Raw genomic sequence first — 21,825 nt, forward strand, 5'->3', positions numbered from 1 at the left:
AAAAAAAAAAAAAAAAAGCCTCTGAGGGTCAACGCAACGCTGTGGTGTGCGATGTCACCAGAGGGTCCACATCAACAAGATAATTACCAACTCGAACCCCCCAAAAACAAAGGCCTTTTGTGTCTGTGGACTTTACTCGACTCGGGGTTTCAGCTCGCATAGAATGCTTTAGATGGCATCCTGCTTTCTTGGCCAGAGCACGCAACAAGTAACGATCTTCAGATGCGCATTCAGTAGCGACTTCATTGGTGCATTGTATCGGCCGGACAGAAGCCGGGGTGCTTTTTCGCGCTTTCGACTCTTTCTTGATCCAAGACCTATCGTGGGCCATTGGACATGGGTCTTCGAGTACGATGCAACAATGCAGCCTTCTTGTTTCCTCGAATCTGCACATAGGAATTTCACGCCTCGGACACCAACAGTCGTTGGTCGTACTCGTCCTGTTCCTGACATTGTTGCCACATCTTACTGATATGCAGTTTACGCCCGCATCTCAAGACATCTATCGTGAATGAGATCCAACCGATCAGTGTGCTTCTCATTCAACCCTAGTCTCGGCACATGCCTTTACGAGAAATAGCGCGCTGACAACTTGATTTGGCCGAAATCCATATTCCGTAGATCCTCCCGAAGTGTTTTGACATGCTGCAAACTCCGCCATTCTGCCCCTGTTCGTTTAGGACTAACACGGACTAGCCAACTCGTTTGTCAGTGCTCGAAATAGCACCCTGTTCAGCCTTACGAGCTTCGTCCCCACCATTTCTGACTTGGATCCTTGTCAAAGGTTACATCGAAACCCAGCCAGTTGTTCGCAAAGACGGAGAACAAGCTACGGATAGAGAAGGCTCCAAACAGGGTTTACATAACTGATCTAGGACTCTCTTCGAATCAGAACGATCATCAGGGGGTATAATATAGCGTGGTATTATACTTCCTTGTTCTTGGGCGAGTCGCATCCACCGTTATCCCACGGAACTGCCTTGTTGAGGGGCGGTAAACCGCCTCCAGCCTCGTGTGTTAACGTATTTGCTGACAAGGCCATGACTTATACGCGGCTGACTGGCGATACAGAAGAAAATTTACAATGATTAAACTCGGCACCAACGGGTCGCTCGGCCTTGTACACGACGCTTCTCGCCACTGTTGCGAGTTCATTTTTCGCACTCGTTTCCATTTCAAGAAAGTGTGCATGCATTGACTTCACTTCCGAGTCATCCATATAGCCTCCGCTGCCAGCCATGGTCTTTGCGACGTTGGATGACTTCTCCACCAGGGTTGTTGGTACTAATACAAAGCGGCTGGTTTATCTTAACGCCCGATCTCAACGGGGATCTAACCGCCCCCTGGCAGAGCGACAAAAGTCCTCTTGTCAACCTCCTCAATGTTTCACGCCCGATCTCCATGCTTACCCCGACCATTCCTTATGCCCTATGGTGAGATGGAAAGTTTCTTGGCGAAATCATGGCTTACAAGACGAAAACCCGTTACTCACATGATTGAAGCTCATGCGGTCAGCTACAGTAGCCAGATCCTTTGAAAAGGAATTTGAGTTGATCTTAGATCCTTGTTCCTTGCTGTCAACAGTTCTGACAGGAGAATTCAACCGGGAAGCTAGCGAACAACATAAATCCTACAGCTGACAAGCGAACTAGGGATGCCGGAGCGCGGCCGACTTAATGCATGGCCCACCGTTACATGTGAGGAGATGTCACGACTTTCAAGTCCAGCAAGTCCCTGGCTTACAGCAATCCTTGAGGCTCTGGGATGGCTGCAGCCTGGATGGACCCAATGGACACTGTATCCGACTTTCGACCATGTATCGACTCTGTATTTTTCTCGTTCCGCAATAAACGCTCGTTTCACTGGCATGAGACGTCATGGCCATCGAATATAGATACTGCAATCGACAATAATGTCACTCGCAGATGAATCTCTGACCTCTCCACCCACTAAGCTTAAAGCTTGGATTCAATATTGTCTGCGGGCGGTTCTACTTCGACCTATTTCCAAATTATTGCTACAAGCTCAACACTGATTCGAGGAAGTTTTCTCCGGCTGTCCAAGTTTTCGGCCGACTAGGAACATATGGCTTGCACATGACCAAGCCTCATTGAGCAGTGACACAGACGAATTGCCGCAACTAGGCATTAGTTTCAGCCGCAATATCGTTATGGCTGGTGGAGTTCTGTCAAGTTCAGTAAGGCACATCTGCGTGCGGCTGGCTGACATGGCGTCGTTTGGGAAAAAGCTTGAAAGGTCTGTCTCATACTCTGCCTCAGTCCCGACAACATGGGTTGTTCTCTTTATCGTAGAAACTTGGCGTTTGAGCTAGTCTCGGCAGTGCTCGTAATAGTGACATACTTAGAGCCTCGACCAGAGTTGACCTGGTCCTTGGTGTCCCCGTTTCACTGACCGACAATCCGGGGAAGACACTAGTTTTGAGCCCAAGAGTGAGTATATTTCATAGGTACCTTGTTTGCGTTTAATCTATTGCATACACCCAGCGCCCTTCCAACGTAGAAACATAATCTAGCCAAATCACCTCCCTAGCATACAACATCGATAAAGCTCGTAACTTAACACGCCCTCCGTCAGAATTGGATATAACTATATCTTCGTCAAAAACAAAAAAGAAAGAAATAATGGCGGTCGACCACCAATGATCTAGATTATATGCCAACCGATAGTTCCATTGGCTCGGGCTCCATAGCGCCAACCATCCCGTTCTCATCCCGCTCTTCCTCCATCATCTCAATGAGGCTGTCAAGATTCGTGTCTAGGCTTTCAGCCTCCTTTGAGTCAAGGCACCTGTTAAGTAGCTTCTTGTACTTTTCAATCTTATCCCCCGTGCCCACCATGCTCAACGCCTCGACGTATTCCGCCTCGGCCTTACGCTGCTCCGCGAGTAACGAGTTGAGCTCACGCGCGAGGCGCAGTCTCATGTCATATGACTCTTCCTGCCCACCTCCTTCGCCATTGATACGGCTTAGTTCGCTGTCCACTGCCCGCTGAACGTGTAAGCGGTTCTGGTGTGTGATGAGCGACAGCACCTGGTGTTTGGCCAGGTTAGCTTCGGTTGAGTTCTTGGATGCAGCTTCTTCTGATTCGAGCTGACCCTCAACGTCTGTGATGCCTTGCCGGACAGAAGTAAGCTCCTGCTGGGTGTTTGACAGTAATCGCTTTGCCTCGGACTCTGCTATATCCTTCTCACGGAATTCGTCCTCGTAGCTCTTGGCTAGGTCTTGAAATTTTTCCATGATCAGGGGTGAAATCCGTGATTGCACTGTGTTTGCTGCCGCTGACTGGAAGACCACTGGGGATTGTCTGTTCGCCTTCTCGATAAGCGCATCCTTAAATGACGCATGTCTTTGAGACTCAGGGGCAAACGGCGACGATGATCTTTGTGGTCCACGGTCCTTCTTAGTAGCGTTAAGATCCATGATCAAATCCTCTGCCCTTATGCCCTCGTTATTGGCAATATCGGATGAAGCATTACGTCCTAGCAGTGCCCGGATACATTTCCTGGCGTTCCGTTGCGCCGCCAGATGCAGTGCTGTGTTCCCTTCATTATCCTGGATATCCAGTAATTGCTGGAAAGCGCTAGGTTCCAGGGTTTCTTGTAACTTATTCAGGATGTTATCCAGGTAGTACCTTGAGCACGATGAGTTAAAAACTCTGCCATTCTTCATCACAGCTGCGTGGTGGATCACTGTGCAACCCATGTTGTCACGAGCGTCGAATGTTTCGAACAACTCCTTCATTACCATAGGAAAGCTTTGCTTCTCGTAACAATTTGTGAAGTTAACGGAATGCATAAACGGTGTTTCGCCTCTTATGTTCTTAACTGTAGAGGATGCATTGAACCGCTTCAACTGCTTGACGACGTCCAAATCTCCCATTGCTGATGCCCAGTGAAGTGCTGTATGATCTTCCGCATCGATTGGCCAGTTGGGTTGAAAGTTTGTCGGAGGATCGGGCTTGACTGCTGGTTGGTCTGTCTTACTCAGAAGGAAGTAGTCGAGAAGCTCGTCGCCGTACAAAGCATGTTGTTGTTCGGTAAGATCTTGAAGGTTGCTTTCATCCCTTCTTCGCTTGCGGCCCGTTCCTGGCGCTTGAGGCACTTCAAATCGTTCGTCTTCGGCCATGTACGATGCCGATGCAATTGTGAGGTTATCTGGGGTATCTTCATCACCCATCAGGGTATCGCCATCTTCCTGAATAACGGGCGCCGGAGCAGGAGGGGGAGGAGGAGGGTCTAAAATTGATCAGCTTGAGCCCCTTACTTGACTATGAGTTCGACGTACTGTTCCATTTCGGTAATGGGGGACGAGATTTTGGCCCTTTAGGCTTGCTGGCATGTCTAGGAGCAGGAGGAGGGCTCTCTGCGCCTTGAGTGTATTCGAAGATGGGTCGCAATCGGTCGATAACGCTGTGTCGCTCTGCTAATGCTTGTCCGCTTTCGAGAGGAATCCAAGTACCTGCACAGCTGTTAGGAGAGCAATTGCATAGCTAGAGAGGTCACAAACCCTGGTATTTTCCGTAGCCACCTTGAATCTTCTCATGTACGTCCTTTTGCACATCTCTCTCGAGGATTCTGGTTCGAGCTGGTTTGTCAAAACCAGCAGCCTTCAGAATATGTGTTGCATTAATCCAGTTGTCAGATCTCCTTCGCATGACATGCTCCTTAAGTTCAGCTCCGAATTGAAATTCGTACACAGGTATCTAGATCAACGCATGTTAGCACTGGTATCAACAAGCTGTTATTAGAGGTTGACTGGAAGTTCTCATGACACCATTCGATGTCATGACTTTCGTCTCGCCTATCCTGCAAGAGGATCTGCCAATCAATCCATCGGATTGAGTTTTGAACATGCATGAGAAAACATACTCCACTGTATACTGCGCTGTAAACGCCAGGTCCTGTAGCAGCTGGTGCTGCATTAGCATTGGCCTTGACCATCTCGGCGGCTAAGATGAAGCAATTCTGGAACCATGCGCGATGCAATAAAGATTAATGATGAATGGTGGAGAAATGGCAGGTCAATGAAAAGCTCGCAAATTCAAAAGATCGTATCAGTGACACCAAATTGGCCTTCGCAGCTTGATCTTGGTGATATCGCTGAAAGCTCTTCTGAGGTTAGAGTTGCCTGGGTAATTTCACGTCTTTGACGCGATCTAAGGTTGAGGAGACGCGACGTTACGCGAATCACTTAAAGTGTGTTTGCCTCAGGCGTGAAGGGGTCCTCGACCTCACGTGACAGAGCTGCCACGGGGCGCCTCCTGAAGTTGGTGGTGGTAGATTGGATTGGCGGGCGCGGCTTTGTTAGGTTGGTTAGCAGGGGTACAACAAACAAAGACCTTCCTTTGACGATACCGACTACCTCTCCCCCTCTCGACTCTTCCGGTTCTCTCGACTCTCTCGACTTCTTTATAGATACGACGAGCTACATACGTATCGAGAGATTCCTGGCCTGCCGTTTAAATCGCCAAAAGTTGGGACAGTAATTAGCTTCGAGCTCTAAAGTACCGCCTTTGAGGAGCTTCAAGCTGGGACCCATATGACAGGAACAAAGAACTTGGGACGGTATACAGCAGCGACACGAACGATATCTGGGAGACGAATCTAAAACCGACACAAACATGGCCGATAATCTTCACAATGCGCCTATAGTCCTCGATAATGGATCTGGCACTATTCGAGCTGGTTTCGCAGGCGAGGATCTACCAAAGTGCTTCTTCCCATCTTGGGTTGGTCGACCAAAACATTTGAGAGTTCTCGCGGGTGCCCTTGAGGGTGAGGTGTTTATTGGACAAAAGGCGGCTTCAGAGTTGCGCGGATTGCTCAAGATTCGGTATCCTCTCGAGCATGGTATTGTCACCGACTGGGACGACATGGAGAGGATTTGGGAGTATGTTTACGGAGAGGGTTTGAAGACTCTCAGTGAAGAGGTTTGTTGCGAGAATATGCCATCTCATGGGCTGTGTTGACATCCTTTTTAGCATCCGGTTCTATTGACAGAACCTCCGCTGAACCCACGAAGTAATCGCGACACGGCCGCCCAGATTCTCTTTGAGACTTTCAACGTCCCCGCACTGCACACATCAATTCAAGCCGTGCTATCACTATACGCCAGCGGCCGAACGACCGGTATTGTTCTCGACTCTGGTGATGGTGTTTCCCATGCGGTGCCAGTCTACGAGGGTTTCGCCATGCCCAGCAGTATTCGCCGAATCGACGTTGCAGGCCGAGACGTGACGGAGTACCTACAGACGCTGCTACGGAAGAGCGGATATGTTTTCCACACGAGTGCTGAGAAGGAGGTGGTAAGATTAATCAAGGAGAGCGTTTCATACGTTGCTCATGACCCGAGAAAAGAGGAGAGGGATTGGGTTGGTGTGAAGCCCAACGAGAGCAAGTTTGCCGAATACGTGCTCCCAGACGGTTATAAGCTCAAGGTGAGACTCCATGAAGTCAATTCAGTATGCGACACAACTAACATATTAAAGATTGGCGCGGAACGTTTCCGAGCACCTGAGATTCTCTTTGACCCTGAAATCATTGGTCTCGAATACCCTGGTGTACACCAGATTGTCGTTGATGCGATCAACCGAACAGATCTCGACCTACGAAAGTCCCTCTACAGCAACATTGTGCTCTCTGGAGGTAGCACATTGACAAAGGGCTTCGGTGACCGTCTCTTGACAGAATTACAAAAGCTGGCTGTCAAGGATATGCGCATTAAGATCTTTGCGCCCCCAGAGAGAAAGTACTCTACCTGGATTGGAGGCAGTATTCTGGCTGGATTGAGTACTTTCCGAAAGGTCAGTGAAGCAGTTGTGATTCTCTTTGTCCGCATACTAACTTGGAGCAGATGTGGGTTAGTGTTGATGATTGGCATGAGAACCCCGATGTCATCCATACCAAGTTCACATAAACTTGCTATTCGCATCTCTACGATATACTCCAAACGATGAACCCGACTAGGTCATGTATAGCCCGTTGACCTTGAGTTTCTCGTCTGGACTTTTATGATCGAGATGACCTTTGTGATGTCGATTATACCCACAACCCCTCACAACCAAACCCACTTTGTCCCGCAGCTGTTGATGGAGCGATGTATGAGCCTTTGCATGGAATGGAAGATTTTAGTACTGTGCAGGCGTATAGTGACACTGGTGTAGACAACCTTTGCTAGATAGAGGAAGCCTAATGATACCCTGATGCGTTGAAGCTGTGTCTTGCTGTTGCTCGTGAAGCTATGAAGCTTTTTGAAGACTAACCAGAATACCATACACATCACAAGTAGATCAAGATGGTGAATTAATAAGAAGTAATGCTTTTATAAAATAGAAGAGCTGCGCTCGGGGGTATAATAATCTTCACCAGAAACAAACATCATACAGGCAAAGACATGAGGAGAGGCAGTTCATATCGCCAATCTCACTCATCAATCCAATGCCAACCGTACATATCCAAGGCTCTTCGCCATTCCCATTTGCTCTGAGGTCCCCGCCTTTCCTTTTTCTTTGTTCCATACCCAATAAACGCCAATCGCTAGTTTCAAGATTCATACACAAGATTCCACATCTCAGTCCCTGCTGAAAGTGCTGCTCACACGAGCCCACAGCTTGGTCTTGGAGCTCAAAGAGCTAGAATCGGATCCAGAATCGCTCTCCTTGCGATGAAACACATTTCCTGCACCGCCGATACCGACGTGGCCAGCGGCCATTTGGTCGCGTGCGGCAATGCGGTCGTACTCATCGTCGAGAGATACAGAGGGCTGTTCGCTGGCACGGTGGACGTTGCCTGCTCCGCCGATGCCGCTGAAGAAGCGGCGTGAGGGAGCGGGAGCAGTGATGGTTGTGCTGGGGGTGACGACTGTGCGGGTTGTTGATGAGGATGTTTGTTTGGAGCGGGAGATGTTTCCGTAGCCGCCTCGACCGGAACGTACGAAGACGTTTGTTGAGGGGGAGGGTTCAGTGAGGATGTAGTTTGGCATTTTGGTGGTGATGGTGGTGTAAGTGAGATGTAAGCTGAGTAGAGTAGAGTTGCAGTTTATTGTTTCTTATAATTGAGTAATAAAAGTATTCGATTGGTCAACTTCCAGTTATAGAGACTCGAGAGTAAAGCTTGGAAAAATAAGAATAGACAAAGAGAGGTTGTCGTGATGGGCATAGGTGGTAGTTATACCAACTCCTCTTCCTAGTACAGACCATACCATCCCATACCACCCCCAAGTAAAAGCCAAGCAAAGCAACAACAAAGTCTTGTACTCACCCCACAAAATAGACCCATTCGATCAATTTTTTTCATCCTAATTTCATTCTATTTTGCTTCCCCCCGCATTTCAGATCGAATTATTCGTCGTCATGTTCCTCAATAGACGCCGAGACTGAACCACAACAAGCCGACAAAAGTCCACGCTTTGCAGTTAATAGGCGACGCTTTGCAGTTAACGGCAACGCGGCGCTGCCCGTGTGATGCTTTAAAATTTGTAGCTACAGCTTCCATTGCCTTTTACTCCTCATGCCGAGACAAATGGCGCTTGTCACGCGGTCACCCCCAGATTTGGTTCCTGGATGCTCTAGAGTTTTTAGTATGTAAAAATTACCCCATGGAAACCGCTCTCTCAGACGGGATTGGTCAATGCAGGGGTACAGCCTGCATTAGGACGACGACGTGCGTTTTTGTCAGGACAAGGCAATGCAATGGATACCTTGTGATGCTGTCGTCATGAGGTGACTGTTTGTTGAACACGTTGTGAGTTTTGCAAGGAATCAAAATGAGAGTGAAACATTGAAACGTCGGTCAGGACTCTCGGGCTGTTGATCACGACTCACGTGGCTGGGCTGTACAGAGAAGACAGGGCGGACTATGAGCCTCATAAACAAAGTTCTGACCTCAGAAAGGAAGCCTCATGGAGGAAGATCTCAGCAAGAGGCTAGCAACGGCCACTCCCGCCTTCACACACACTTGAAGTCAGTGAGATCTCGAATCAATGATGGGCATTTGCATTTCCGAGACCTATTTCCCATCCTTTACAAGATCAAAACGCCAAGCTCATATCGTCTTTTGAAGGTGTGAGGCGAAGAGTCTATGCTAGTACCAGGATCAAAGCTTGTGCCTGTCCCTTCCCCGGATCTTACCCCAGGGGAGATCCTCCACGGAGAGTCATTCCATGGACCAAGGGTCTTTGTACGCGAGAGGCTCTGCACTTGTCGGTGAAGAAGATTCGATGCAGACATCCTCCGTAGCTGCCGAAGTCACCTTGATGCATTGTGGCATATATTTGATACAGACGCATTGACAAATCACATGAACATACTGACATGCAACTGGTGGAGAGTCTATGAGCTCCTTGGCATGAGTTCATAGCGGGTGTGTCGGATAAACATACAACATTCTGCTTGATGAAACAGTGCTGCTCGGAATAAGTTGATGAGTGGTGCAGCAGAGCCTCATTCACATGCATCCAACCACCAGACGAACCCCATCAACCCGCTTTGTAATAGCAAACTGGCATTCAATTACCAGTTTCCACATTCTTTACGTTTCGATTCTTCCTTCTTATCCACTGGTTCCTTATAGAAGAAGCAGCTATCCCATAACGCATTGTCTGAGTCCCACAACCCCATCACCAATCATACCAACTCTGACCATTGGTGTTTGGAGTTAGAACTTTGATCTCAACGTTCCATACCGGTCCTGTTTCATCGCAAATCGCTTGACATCTTAATGACAAATTCTATGCGTAAAACGAGTGGCGATATGTGAACACGGCGGTTAAGACGATCATGTTTGTTGTAGATGGCTATACCAATAAATCAAGCTGAGTAGAGCTTTTGCTCGACTATCAAATTGAGAAGTATCACTCGGACAATGACGATTGAACAATAAAGTTATAATTTAAAAAGAAATAGATAGCGCAGCCTCCTGGCCGTTTATGTCAAGTATACTCCATCCAACGCCCAGAAATGTCATTCCTTCAAATCCCCAGGCTGCAAAGAAGCACAAATGTGCATACCGCACGAGGTCGTCCGGCATCATTAAATTATCCAGCAAAATTCCCTTTTTTCTTCTTCTTTTATTTGCCCAGACTCATCCAGCCAAACATGCCGCAGGCAATGGACAAGACCAGGAAGGTAATAATGCCAGCACCGGCCTTGTCGGCGGTGCTGAGAGGAGGGAAGTTTCGGTCGATCTTGCCGTCTCCGACGCTGCCGGCGTTGGGGTTACCCTTGGAGGTACCTCCCTTCTTTGCTGTGACGGGAGCAGGGGTGTTCTCCATGAGCAGAGATGACACGGCTGCGAGAACGTTCATCGTCTGGCCGGCACCGGTCTTGCCGTCGAATTTGCCGCTAGCCCACTTGAAGCCACAGGTACGGCCATCCTCGCCACCAGTGCATTGGTTGATGGCAGCTTGAGCTGACTTCTCGAGAACAGGGAGAATCTTGGGTCGGATGAAAGGAGCAAGATGAGTCGCCTGTGACATCCAGCGGTGCACGTAACCCTTGAAGGAGTACATATCGGTGGTGCAAGTACCAGCGTTCTCGCAAGCGATTTCGACAGCAATGTCCTTAGGAAAGAAGTTCGAGATGGTCGCATCAACGAGCTTGTCCAGACGCTTTTCCCACTTCTCCGAGCCCTCAGTCTGAGGATGTCAGTCGGTCTCTCGTAAATTTGTGTTTGATTGGTAACTTACGTAGTTGTACATGAAGGCAGCTCCCTGAAGGAAAACACCAGAGTTGTAAGAGAACTGGGCCTTGTTGATATCGGTACAGTTCTTTCCTACATGACCGCCATCATAAACCTTATATGTGGTGGGGTCGAGGAAACCAACGCCCTCCATCCAGTCCCAGGTCTTCTCAGCCCAGTCGGAGTAGGTCGTGTTACCGGTGTATCGAGCAAGTCGAGCACCCAGGTTGAAGAAACAACCGTTAGCGATACCTTTTTATGAGTTAGTATGAGAGTTCACTGAGTAATAGTTGAAAGAGGGGCGCTGACTGTTCTTGTAATCGTAACCGTTGTTTGTTCGAGGAATCTGCCATCGGAGACCACCACCGCAAGTATCGTCGTGTCGGTCAGGGTTGGCCTGAGTGTTGAAAACAGCTTGGGCGAGCGCAAGCCAACCAGGCTGGTCTGAGGGAGGGTTGGGGAATGCCAGCTCAGCAGCTAACATGGCAGACATGCCCCAGAAACCTTGATCGTCATTTCCGAGAGATAGAGTAACGTTGCTGGGCTGGTAATCTTGGTCGTCTCCAACTTGGAATTGCATGCCCTGCATGACGAGGTCGTTGTATTTCGTATCGCCAGTGCACTTCCAGTAATCCATATACGTCCCCCACATCGCACCACCTTCCCACCAGTAGTAGTCACCGGCGGGAGGAGGACCAGGCAGGATACCTGGAATACCACCAGGGTCGTTTCCATGGTAGTATGTAATCAGATCAGCGGCGAGTTGCTTGGCTGATTTCTTAATGGCGTCTGCGTTGATAAAGTTAATGACTGTTTACCTTTGACAGACGGTTGGAGATTCGCACCTGTGCTTGAGATACTGTAAGGTGACTGCTGGGCGTTGACGAAACCCGTTGACGCCAAGAGCGCAATGGCGCCGGCGGAAGTAAATGACTTCATTGTGAATTAAATCTGAGCGAAAGAACAGCGAGCGACAACGAGGCCGACGTTGTAAAGTAAAGCGAGCGTTAGACGCGCCCAGGAAGGGCTTGAGGGAAATGTCGAATAAATGCGATAGTTATTAACGACTGAATGAACAGTCAAAGCGAGAGTGGATAGTAAAATATCACGTAAGAAAAAGAAGACAAAAGACGTAGAGTCTTGCGATGCGATGATGTGGGAGGGATGATGTTGAAGAAGGTCGAAAGTGCCAAGGAAAAGAAATGGAAACGGGTGACGGGGGGGATGTGGGAATACCGCCAGGAACAGAATACGATCTGCCGCAATTAAAGGGAGCAGAGAAGGCAGGAGGGAGGGAGAAACACCCAATCAAAGTGGCAGTGGATCAGCAAAGAGCGAGGAAAAAAAGAAGGAGGGTGACACGGTCTATTGACTGGCTAAAACGGAGTAACCGTCACAGGTGAACTGAATTTGTAGCTATTTTTGCCTGAAGCGACGGCGGGGACATTACGCGCATTGCAGTCCAGTCCAAGTCTGCAGGGCAGTTTACGATACGAAATGGATGGTCTAGACTAGCGCAGTCCAGTTCCATGGGTTCAGGGGTCACTGCGCAATTGATGAACTGACAAGTCGTGAATCCTGCATGAATCCTTTGATGAGTGGTATTTCATTTATATACGAGTGTCCTGCTCAGTGATGATCTCTAGATAAACATTCAACTCAACCGTTGAACTTGACAGATGCTTTGCGCCGTTGTCAAGAATGGAATGGTCCCCTCCATCATCTAACGTACGATGGCACGTCCATTCTTGCCGCAGTGGAGGAGCCGAAAGCCCGCTCGTTCCAGGTTGATCGCTCCCACAATCCAGTTTTCTGCCCACATTGTTCACCAGCCTCGTCAACGACTCTCTTCATGTCATGATGATCTCTACTCTGCAATCTTGATCGCCTCAAAGGCCGCGTCTGGTGTTGCGCAACCCTCAAAGTCAATTGCATGTCGTTCGACTGCCATGTTGAATGCCAAGGCGCTTATCGGCACCTTGAACCGATTCGCGACCCAGGGTCTGGTATGCCAAGTGCCCAGGACTTGTCCCGTCTGTAGCGTTCGCGTGGTTTCCCGTCTCGGCGCCGAGAGTAAACACCACGTGATTCTTGTAAACAACAAGATTTGACGATTGCTTCATCGTGAATATCAACAAAATGGACGTATTAAACAACTGGCATCCCAGTAAGCAACGCTCGACCCATGAACTACCCCATCTTCTCCATTTACTTTATCTTGATGTGATCAAATTGGTGGGGTATTGGACCGAACCAACTACTCTCATGAAAATCCCCCAGAATTTTGGATGACGGACCCAGTATTCATTCAACTTCGCAAAGCGTAGCGATCGACTTTTGACAATTGTATTCGGACCGAGTTGGAATGCTGACTGGACTGGAGTCAAGAGTCCAAAACTCCACAGAATATATGGTTTCTTGAGAGATATGATAAATGACATAGCATACAAATGACTGCGAAGTCAGGGCCCCTATCAGCTAGGCCATTAAGTAGCGACTATATTCCCACTCGGCCTTCTTCTCCAATAGCAGTTCGAATGCAACCCAGTAACTATCTGTAAGGATAAGATGACTTGATCAGTACATGAAAATGCAAGGACCACCTGGGCTGCCGGACTCTGTACAGATCTACGGTGGACAGTTTCTAGCCAAAGGAGCAGTCCCCATCGATAAGGTGTCTTCCAAGGTCCCAGGCCGGATGTAGTGCTTGTAAGTTTATGAGCTGGCTGACAAAGGACGATTAATTGAAGTAGCGGAAGGGATCCATAGGACCTTTACTTCTGGGTAGCTGTCTGCCCATGACTCCCATAACACAACCTCGTTTCTAATACAGGCCAGCATGTGATATTGTCTACGGGTGAGAGAGAGGCTGTTGGCGTATTCGATGACGCTTATAATGATACAAATGTAGCTCGTGGAAGTCTTGAACGCCCTGGCTGACCCTCGAGAGCTTTCCGTTGCCGTTGTCGAGCCTGCTCGGAAGTTTCTTGATTTCACTCTAGCCAGAACCTCCATAATTCCGAGAAGTCAAGAATAATGATATGACCAAGATGCTGCGCTCTATTTCATCCTTGAACGCGAAACGTGTATGTAGAGCATTGTTGCTAAGAGTAGGGTGTCTGGGGATATATCAGGGAAACATTGTCGGCTTTGTTTGTAAGGTCCCAAAGGCTCATAATTATGAACCAGTCGAAGCAATGAGACTTGCTATTTTGGCTTCGTTATCACCAGTCTCCTTGTAAATAACCTTCACAATGAGATTAACCGGTCTTTCAGCAAGCCATTTCCGCTACTCAGGTAGACGCTGACTTTACTAATCATAAAATCGGGACAAATTGAACAGCCACGAGGAAGACCGGTTGAGATAATTCACCAGCCAACCATTCCCAACGGTTATCGTCTACAGGCGAGACTGCTGGCATCCAATGCGTGTAATTCGTGAGGAGTGGAACCGTTCATGCCGTTGAAGAAGTAAATCCGCGCTAGACCCGATGATAGCTCAGGAACAAACTCGGGTCGGCAACACTTTAACCCATCACGTCGTCTCAGCCAATCAAAAGCTGGACCCTGACAACGCCAGCGTCAGGGGACGGTTTTAGTTACAGTAAGCTGTCCTTTCTGATTGCGGCTGCTGAGCGCAACGAAGCGACCAACATTTACAAATTCCCACTTTCGTTCCTTCACCAAGACTTTTGTGGTCGACGAATTTGCTTCGAGACCATTGAAACCAATTCCAATCGGTTTCCATTCTCTTCTTTTCGAAAAAGGCATGCGGCAATAAGAATCGTCCTTTTGCGCATTTGGTGTCGATCTCGACTTTTAGTTTGCGACTTTCGCGATCTTTCGACAGCGGCCTCACGATATCGAATCGGTTTTCAGTGTATATATTCGAGCTAGCGGGACTAGAATTACTTTGCAACAATGATGAACGGCATGGAAAAGTCGGACTTTGATGAGGACAAGTTTGGTCCTAAGGAGGGTGGAAACTTGGTAGCTGCTTTTGATGCGTTCCGTATGTATCTTGTTGCTGCTGGCGTATGCGCGCGCTAACTCTTGACAGCCAAGTCAAAACCGCAATACATCCAACGAACATCCGGAGGTGGAAAATGGACTGTCGCCGTGTCCATCATCTCACTCATCCTTATCTGGGGTGAGCTTGGCCGCTGGTGGCGCGGTGCCGAATCTCACAACTTCGAAGTTGAGGCTGGTGTCTCGCGGCAAATGCAGATTAACTTGGATGTTGTGGTTAAGATGAACTGCGATGATCTCCATGTTAACGTCCAGGATGCTTCTGGTGATCGAATCATGGCGGCCAAGAAGCTGCGTTTCGATAAGACTCTTTGGGGACAGTGGGCCGACAACAAGGGCGTTCACAAGCTTGGCCGGGACGCTCAAGGTCGAGTCGTTACTGGTGATGGATATAACGAGCCCAAGTATGATTATGAGGAAGAAGGTTTCGGCGAGGAGCACGTTCACGATATTGTTGCGCTTGGAAAGAAGAGGGCTAAGTGGGCGAAGACACCCCGATTCAGGGGCAACGCCGATAGTTGCCGTATCTACGGAAGTTTGGACTTGAACAAGGTGCAGGGTGATTTCCACATCACAGCTCGAGGTCACGGTTACATGGGTCATGGCGAGCATCTCGACCACAGCAGTAAGTTCAATTGGTGAGGAGTCGATATCGCATGCTGACCAGCCACAGAGTTCAACTTTTCGCACATCGTCTCAGAGCTTTCTTACGGTCCCTTCTACCCTTCGCTCGTCAACCCTCTCGATGGTACAGTCAACACAGCCGAAACCAACTTCCACAAGTTCCAGTACTACCTTTCTGTCGTCCCCACCGTCTACAGCGTCAACTCCAAGTCTATCCTTACCAACCAGTACGCCGTGACCGAGCAGAGCAAGGCCGTGGACGAGCGATGGATTCCCGGAATTTTCGTCAAGTACGACATCGAGCCCATTCTGCTGACAGTTCACGAGAGCCGCGACGGCATTATCAGCCTGTTGGTCAAGATCATCAATATCATCAGCGGTGTTCTCGTCGCTGGACACTGGGGCTTCACGATCAGCGACTGGATCCACGAGGTCATTGGTCGCCGACGACGCAGCAACGGTGGAACTGGTTTCCTGGGAACCAAGGAGGGTTATGATCAGTGAGGTTTCGGCGGGAATACAACGCGTGTAGCATAGGTACTGCTAGAAAGTAGAGCAGCAGGAGTTATGTCTCGGGATCTCGATCAGTGTCGATTTAGTGGAGTTCAGGTTAAAACTTGGGTATCTGTTTTTAGCATCAAACAATTGAAAACCAATATTGGTGCAACATCTGACTGACATGTGCTTCAATGCTGTTGAGTCACTGGTTCTTGCAATATTTCCTACCCTGGACTCATGCTGTACTTACCTGACCACGCCCCAACAAAACGAGATCGTGCAACTACAGGTTTTTATCCTAGGCTGATTACTCTTAAAACAAAACGCCTCGTCAATGAACAAAGAACACATTTTCTTTCTTTGAGGCGACGTACTTCGCCCAACTTCATAGTAGAGTCGCTTAAGAGCGGTGCCAGACCAACATGGGAAAAGCCACGAATATGGAACATTCCAGTCATGAGAACAGATGGCACTATGGAAAAGCCCATCAGCCGGGGACGTCTTCCAGAACGGGGGCGGTATAAGGCTGCGGACGGAGCTTCTCGGCAGCAATCAGCATCTGATGATCCACATGGACAAAGAAGATCTTGTGACTCAGGCCCGAGTCAATTGACCTTGGACAATGACTGTTGATATGAGTAATTCTTGACTTTCCTTGAGTTTCTTTTACGGCTGAATGAGATGAGGCGAGTGACTCTGACTCCGCTGAGAAAATAAGAATCAAGATTGACAGATGTTCGTTGTTAATCGACGCAAGGGTTCAAGTGGGGTTTTCCATTTTCCATTAAAAGAGCAAGCCTATGACGACACTTTTGAGTAGTTGAGTGGGGTTGGATCGAGGTTGATGCTTGTAAATACCGACAAGCAGTCACAGTCAACGAAGATCCACGGTTCGGCACGACCAAGGGAAAGCTTCATCGCATCATATTTGTTCTTTTCTTTCTTCTTTGAGTTTGTTCTAGTCACGACCAAAAAATAAATGTCCCTGTCGATGAAGAACCGGGTCGTAGAACAAGGTTGTGTGGTGGTTGACTCTTTTTAGGTCCCGAGATGGAGGGAGGGGAAAGGAAGGACTAGGCAGGCCCGTGTGATTTGGTCTTTGTCTTTTGACTTTCAAGTTTGGGTTTGCTGAGACACTTTCAGGCCTCGAGATGCGGTCTGGAGTTGTGGTTTCTTTATTTGACTCGAGGCGGGCGTTTACATGAACGGTTATGGTGTTACGTGCCGTTTGGAAGGACAAAGAGAGTGGACCTGGACCGGTTTGTGGTTGTTCGGCAATTAAATACTGGTTTTGTCAATGCGTTATTGTGAGGCTCTGTGCCCAACCTGACAGTGATACCCATGATTAGACTCGATTCCTGTCCATGGTTTGTGGATCAACTGTATTGGGCTTTGAATGATCCTGGATGCAGAGCATGGACTGGATATTCCAAGAAATAAACGATGTAGCCTGAAGCAGAAATCGATTCTTGTCCCGAGATGCAATGCAGAATGTTCATTCCAGGTTGCAGCGGGATCCAAATGGTTCATCCCAAAAACTGCGGCTTGATTGGGTCTGGTACTCAAACGCCCAGCATCAGCCGGGCAGAACAAGAGACCTTCTGCCACCCATCTCGACCATCTATCCAATCCCGTGCCATGCTCTACTGCACCAGCAGCATCATCTTCCATCATAGCCACAGCAGGCTTTCTCCTAGGCCATCTCGTACCCCTGCCCTGCTGCAACTGAAGTTTAAGGGCTCCACGCACACTGCACGCTGCACTCTGGCTGGGCATCCATTGATTCACTGGGCTAAGCACCCGCAGCACTGACTGGGACCAGCCATTGCATTCGGTTCTGGCCTGGCATCCTTGCCCAGCCTGCCAATACCACTGACCCAACGCCAGTACCAGCATTAGCACCAGCACAAGCCCGGTTCTGCCAGTTCCTTCCTGCTCGATTCTCTTCCGTCATAGCTCATCTTGTTTTCCCAGCTTTCTCTCCCCTCTAAACCAAACCACACCACAGTCACTTTCTCATTCCTCCCTCTTACATACAAACCTCCCATAGATTTCGCTGTTGGTTTCTTGTTGGGCGTTTTCTACCGATCCTCTGGATTTACTCTTTCGAACCGATTTCCTTCATTTAACATCACAGCAAGCTAGCACAGCCTTATACAACCCCTGCAACACCCCGCGATGGGTGACGTCTACAGAGATTCTCGCTATCGCGAATGGGAGCGGGATGACCGTGGCTCCTCAGACGATGAGCGCTATCGCAAAACTACAATCCGAAGATACAAAGTCACACCTAGCAATTACGGAGGATCTTCCGAGTACGACGATGGACGATCCCACGCTTCCCGCTATGGCCGCGGTCCCAACGACTTTGGAGAACAGGACCGACGTTCTCAGGCCCCAGGCCGCCCTCACTCTGCATTTGGAGGCGCTCCTTCGCAAGCTAGCTTTCACGAGGACCGTGGCCGAGACACAGCTCCTCGATCCTTCATTTACGAGAAGGAATACGAGCGAGATACTTACGGAGGGCAACCAGCTCCCCCACCTATGCCGATGCCTGCGCCTTCCCAAGTAGGCGGAAATCGCGCGCCAGTTTACGCAGAGACCAAAGAGGTTGAGCGTGATTGGGAACGACGATCTCGTTTTGATGCTTTGTTCGATGATGATGTCAAGGTTGAGAACCAAATGGTCAAGACCGAGCGCCGAGACAACGGCGATTACCGCGTCGAAAGGCGAGTCGAGGAGCACATTGACGACACTCACGGCTGCGATGTTGAGCGAATCCGCAAGGAAACAGAGTACTACACACCTTACGATCCTCCGCCTGCACCAGCTCCCGTCATTATTCGACAGCGCGCGCCTGAACCACAGAAAATCATTGTTCAAGAAGCGCCTGCTCCACAGCCTCTTATTATTTCTCCTCGCGCGCAACAGCAGCCCGGTGTGGTTGTTATTAGAGAGAAAGAGCCTGCCCCACAGCAAGTTGTTGTCCGAAGAGAGCATCGACATCATGAGCACCGACACGAGCACCGCCACGAGCACCGCCCACGACCTCAGGATGAGGAGTACTATTACCGTCATGAACACTGGGACTCCCGTGGAGATCGTCGATACGCGGTTGAGAAATATGACCGTAGAGGAGGTCGTGACCATGGTCATTACAGCGATGATGAAGATTATTACATGCGACGCAAGGTGGTTCGCCGTCGCGAGAGCAGTGAAGACTCCCACCACAAGCGACATCTGGCAGAAGGTGCTCTTGCTGGTGCTGGTATCACAGCTCTTCTTAACGGCCGCCGCGATAGCTATGGCGAGTTGCCCGAAAACCGTGGTCGCAAGGTCATTGCTGGAGCTGCCCTCGGAGCTCTCGGAACTGAAGCATTGCGCAGAGCGAAGAGTGCTTACGGTGACCGCTGGCACGAGGACGAATCCCCTGATCGTTCTTCGCGTCTCAAGCAGGGTCTTGGAATCGCCGCTGTAGCTCTAGCTGCTGCTGGAGCCGCCAAGTACTACCAATCCAATAAGATTGAGAAGGAGGAGGCGATCCGGGGCAGAAGCCGTGGTCGTCGTGGTTATCACTCTGATGATTACTCGCGCTCTCGTTCGCGCTCCATCATCCGAAGAACCACAACCACGACCAAGAGCACCAGCCGAGGTACTAGCCGCCGTCGCAGTCTGTCGACCGCTGCCAAGGCTGCTTTGGGAACTGTTGCTGCTGCAGGTGTTGCGAAGCATTTGCGCGACAGATCCAGATCCAAGTCTCGAGGTCGCAGCAGCAGTAGGTCAAGCAGCTCGCGCAGTCGCAGCCGATCAAGGTCCCGCAGCAAGTCCAAGCTTCGCCGCGGCGCTGAGATCGCGGGTGCGGCTGTAGCAGCAAAGGCCGCGCACCACGTTTGGAAGAAGCGCAAGGACAAGAAGGAGGACGGCAGTGACTATAGCAGCGATGATGAGTACTACCGACGAGGCCCATCCAGGAGCCGAAGCCGGAGCAGGTCCAAAGCCAGACCCATTCGTTCAGAGCGCGGGACTGATCCTGAGCTAGGCCCCGCAGTTGAATACGGTAACGATCCCCTCGCGCCCGCCGCCTTAACATCGCGAGGCTACGAATCAGAAGCAGAGGCAAGGCGTAGACGATCCAGGCGCGGCCGCAGCCGCTCTGTGTCGTCTAAAGGCTCCGACCGTGAACGTAAACGCAGCAGAAGCCGACTTGGAGCCGCAGCAGCCGCAGGAGCTGCCGCCCTTGGTATCAAGGAATACAAGGAGAGGAAGGACAGGGAAAAGAGAGAGCAGCGCTCGAGGGAACGCCGACTTGAACTAGAAAGGGAACGTGAACGAGAAGATGAGCGAGACCGTCGTGGTCGAGCTACCAGATCTCCTTCCCGAACCCGATCTCGAAGTCGTTCAAGGAAACGTGAGTAGATCTTGCGTGACCAAAATTGTGTTGACTGACCACTTTTGAGCAGGCTATGATGATTATGATGACCGCCGCCCACGCTCACCACCCATGGCATCTGGTGGTGCCGGTTTCCCACCTTATCCTATGGATCCTACTCCCTCACCTGGAGCTCCTTATTCCAACATTCCGGACAAAAATCGTGAATATCAGCCATATGTTCCTCAAGATTATACTGGCTATCCTCCTCCACCTCCTGGACCCCCCCGAGGGCTGTCAACTGGACCTCCGCCGCCAGGACCTCCTGGGCCACCACCTCCACCTGGACCTCCAGGACCTCCACCGGCCGGTGGCCCAAGGCCGCCTGACAATGTGAGTAATCCTGTCCACAACCTAGGCTCAAGAAGCCTAGATGAGGGTGCGTCCGACCGTACTGGAAGGCTTGGTGGATTATTTTATGAAGTTAGTACTGACTCTGGAATAGTACTAGATTCGTCCGATGACGAGCATCCAGCCAAATCGGTGAACTTCGGTCCTCTGTCGCCCAAGAGCTCTATGACAATGAAGCGACATCGTGCTGAAGCAAAGGCCAAAGAGGAAAAGGAGAGACAAGAGCAAGAAGCCCATGATATGCTCCAGGGGCTCGTTATATCTGATAAACCACGCCCGAAGCCGCGTGATGATTGGCAATCCTTGTCAGATGACGAGTCTTATTTTAGCCGGCGTCGACGACATCGAGACGACGATTTCAGCTCTGATGAACCTGTCGAAGTCTTGCCTGATCGATTTGATAAACACGGCAAACCATTAGACAGACGATCTCGCAGTCGCGGATGGACAAGCAGAAGTGGTGAATTTGAACGCAAGCCCAGACATAAAGACGACTGGGATATCAAGGGTGCATGGCAAGTAGGAGGCACAGACAACGAAGCTGTGGAACAAATCGTTCGTGGTGTTACCGGAGCACTTGAAGGCAAAGGTGGATGGCTCGGTATTCTTGGAAATGTTCTTGGTGGACTGCACCAGCCAGAGGAACGAGAGGCTATTACTGATGGACATCATGAAGGACGAAGGCGCCGAAGGAGGCATCGGGATTAATGACGTGATGATTGTGCTTTTGAAACGATTTCCTTGGTTGGATATGAAGTAATGGTTGGATTGCTTGGACTTACGATATGATGTTATGACTATTTATACATTACGGCCTATATAGAGAAACACGGTTGATGTCTGTTTTTAACTTCTTACAGTTTTTCTATGATTGTGGTTTTGTGTATATTTTGTTGTCTGTATGATATGGTCATTTCGGTCTCATTATTGTGCTTTCCTTTCGTTCTTGATCATCTTCAACTTCACGGCCAGTATGATCATGTAGGCCCTGAACTGTCTGTCTGAATGGAGATTTCTTTGTTCCCAGTGTCATGGCTTAGACCCGTACATCATCTAAGCTGCTCATGTAATAGAGATACTCTGTAATAAAGGTATAGCATTAATAATAAATCTTTGGTAGTATTGTTCATCTGTAAATCTCACCTCGCCTATAAGCGATTGGTGTAAACTCAATGAAGTGTAAGTCATCAAGCCGCCC

General features: G+C 49.5%; 6 protein-coding genes across 6 annotated transcripts; 3 read left to right on the forward strand and 3 right to left on the reverse strand.

Moving 5' to 3' along the window:
* Nucleotides 1-2,669: 2,669 nt before the first annotated feature.
* On the reverse strand, nucleotides 2,670-4,960 carry FIESC28_10466 (uncharacterized protein; the record flags this gene model as incomplete). The annotated part of the gene is made up of 4 exons (XM_031164598.1): nucleotides 2,670-4,255; nucleotides 4,305-4,478; nucleotides 4,527-4,722; nucleotides 4,889-4,960. The coding sequence occupies 4 exons, from the start codon at nucleotides 4,958-4,960 to the stop codon at nucleotides 2,670-2,672; spliced, it is 2,028 nt and encodes a 675-aa protein (XP_031011331.1).
* A 680-nt stretch (nucleotides 4,961-5,640) lies between these two features.
* On the forward strand, nucleotides 5,641-6,935 carry FIESC28_10467 (actin-related protein 1; the record flags this gene model as incomplete). Its single annotated transcript, XM_031164599.1, has 4 exons — nucleotides 5,641-5,949; nucleotides 6,001-6,456; nucleotides 6,508-6,822; nucleotides 6,873-6,935. The coding sequence occupies 4 exons, from the start codon at nucleotides 5,641-5,643 to the stop codon at nucleotides 6,933-6,935; spliced, it is 1,143 nt and encodes a 380-aa protein (XP_031011332.1).
* Nucleotides 6,936-7,589: 654 nt separating this feature from the next.
* FIESC28_10468 (uncharacterized protein) lies at nucleotides 7,590-8,000 on the reverse strand (the record flags this gene model as incomplete). The annotated part of the gene is made up of 1 exon (XM_031164600.1): nucleotides 7,590-8,000. One exon carries the CDS (start codon nucleotides 7,998-8,000, stop codon nucleotides 7,590-7,592), a length of 411 nt encoding a protein of 136 aa, XP_031011333.1.
* Nucleotides 8,001-10,085: 2,085 nt separating this feature from the next.
* On the reverse strand, nucleotides 10,086-11,635 carry FIESC28_10469 (uncharacterized protein; the record flags this gene model as incomplete). The annotated part of the gene is made up of 4 exons (XM_031164601.1): nucleotides 10,086-10,652; nucleotides 10,704-10,948; nucleotides 11,006-11,485; nucleotides 11,542-11,635. The coding sequence occupies 4 exons, from the start codon at nucleotides 11,633-11,635 to the stop codon at nucleotides 10,086-10,088; spliced, it is 1,386 nt and encodes a 461-aa protein (XP_031011334.1).
* A 2,982-nt stretch (nucleotides 11,636-14,617) lies between these two features.
* On the forward strand, nucleotides 14,618-15,853 carry FIESC28_10470 (uncharacterized protein; the record flags this gene model as incomplete). Its single annotated transcript, XM_031164602.1, has 3 exons — nucleotides 14,618-14,708; nucleotides 14,757-15,350; nucleotides 15,399-15,853. The coding sequence occupies 3 exons, from the start codon at nucleotides 14,618-14,620 to the stop codon at nucleotides 15,851-15,853; spliced, it is 1,140 nt and encodes a 379-aa protein (XP_031011335.1).
* A 2,172-nt stretch (nucleotides 15,854-18,025) lies between these two features.
* FIESC28_10471 (uncharacterized protein) lies at nucleotides 18,026-21,335 on the forward strand (the record flags this gene model as incomplete). The annotated part of the gene is made up of 3 exons (XM_031164603.1): nucleotides 18,026-20,255; nucleotides 20,308-20,655; nucleotides 20,722-21,335. The coding sequence occupies 3 exons, from the start codon at nucleotides 18,026-18,028 to the stop codon at nucleotides 21,333-21,335; spliced, it is 3,192 nt and encodes a 1,063-aa protein (XP_031011336.1).
* Between the last annotated feature and the right edge of the window lie 490 nt (nucleotides 21,336-21,825).

Source organism: Fusarium coffeatum (assembly GCF_003316985.1).
Source record: "Fusarium coffeatum strain FIESC_28 chromosome Unknown BRIP53273_contig_310, whole genome shotgun sequence".
In the NCBI taxonomy this organism is placed as follows: domain Eukaryota; kingdom Fungi; phylum Ascomycota; class Sordariomycetes; order Hypocreales; family Nectriaceae; genus Fusarium; species Fusarium coffeatum.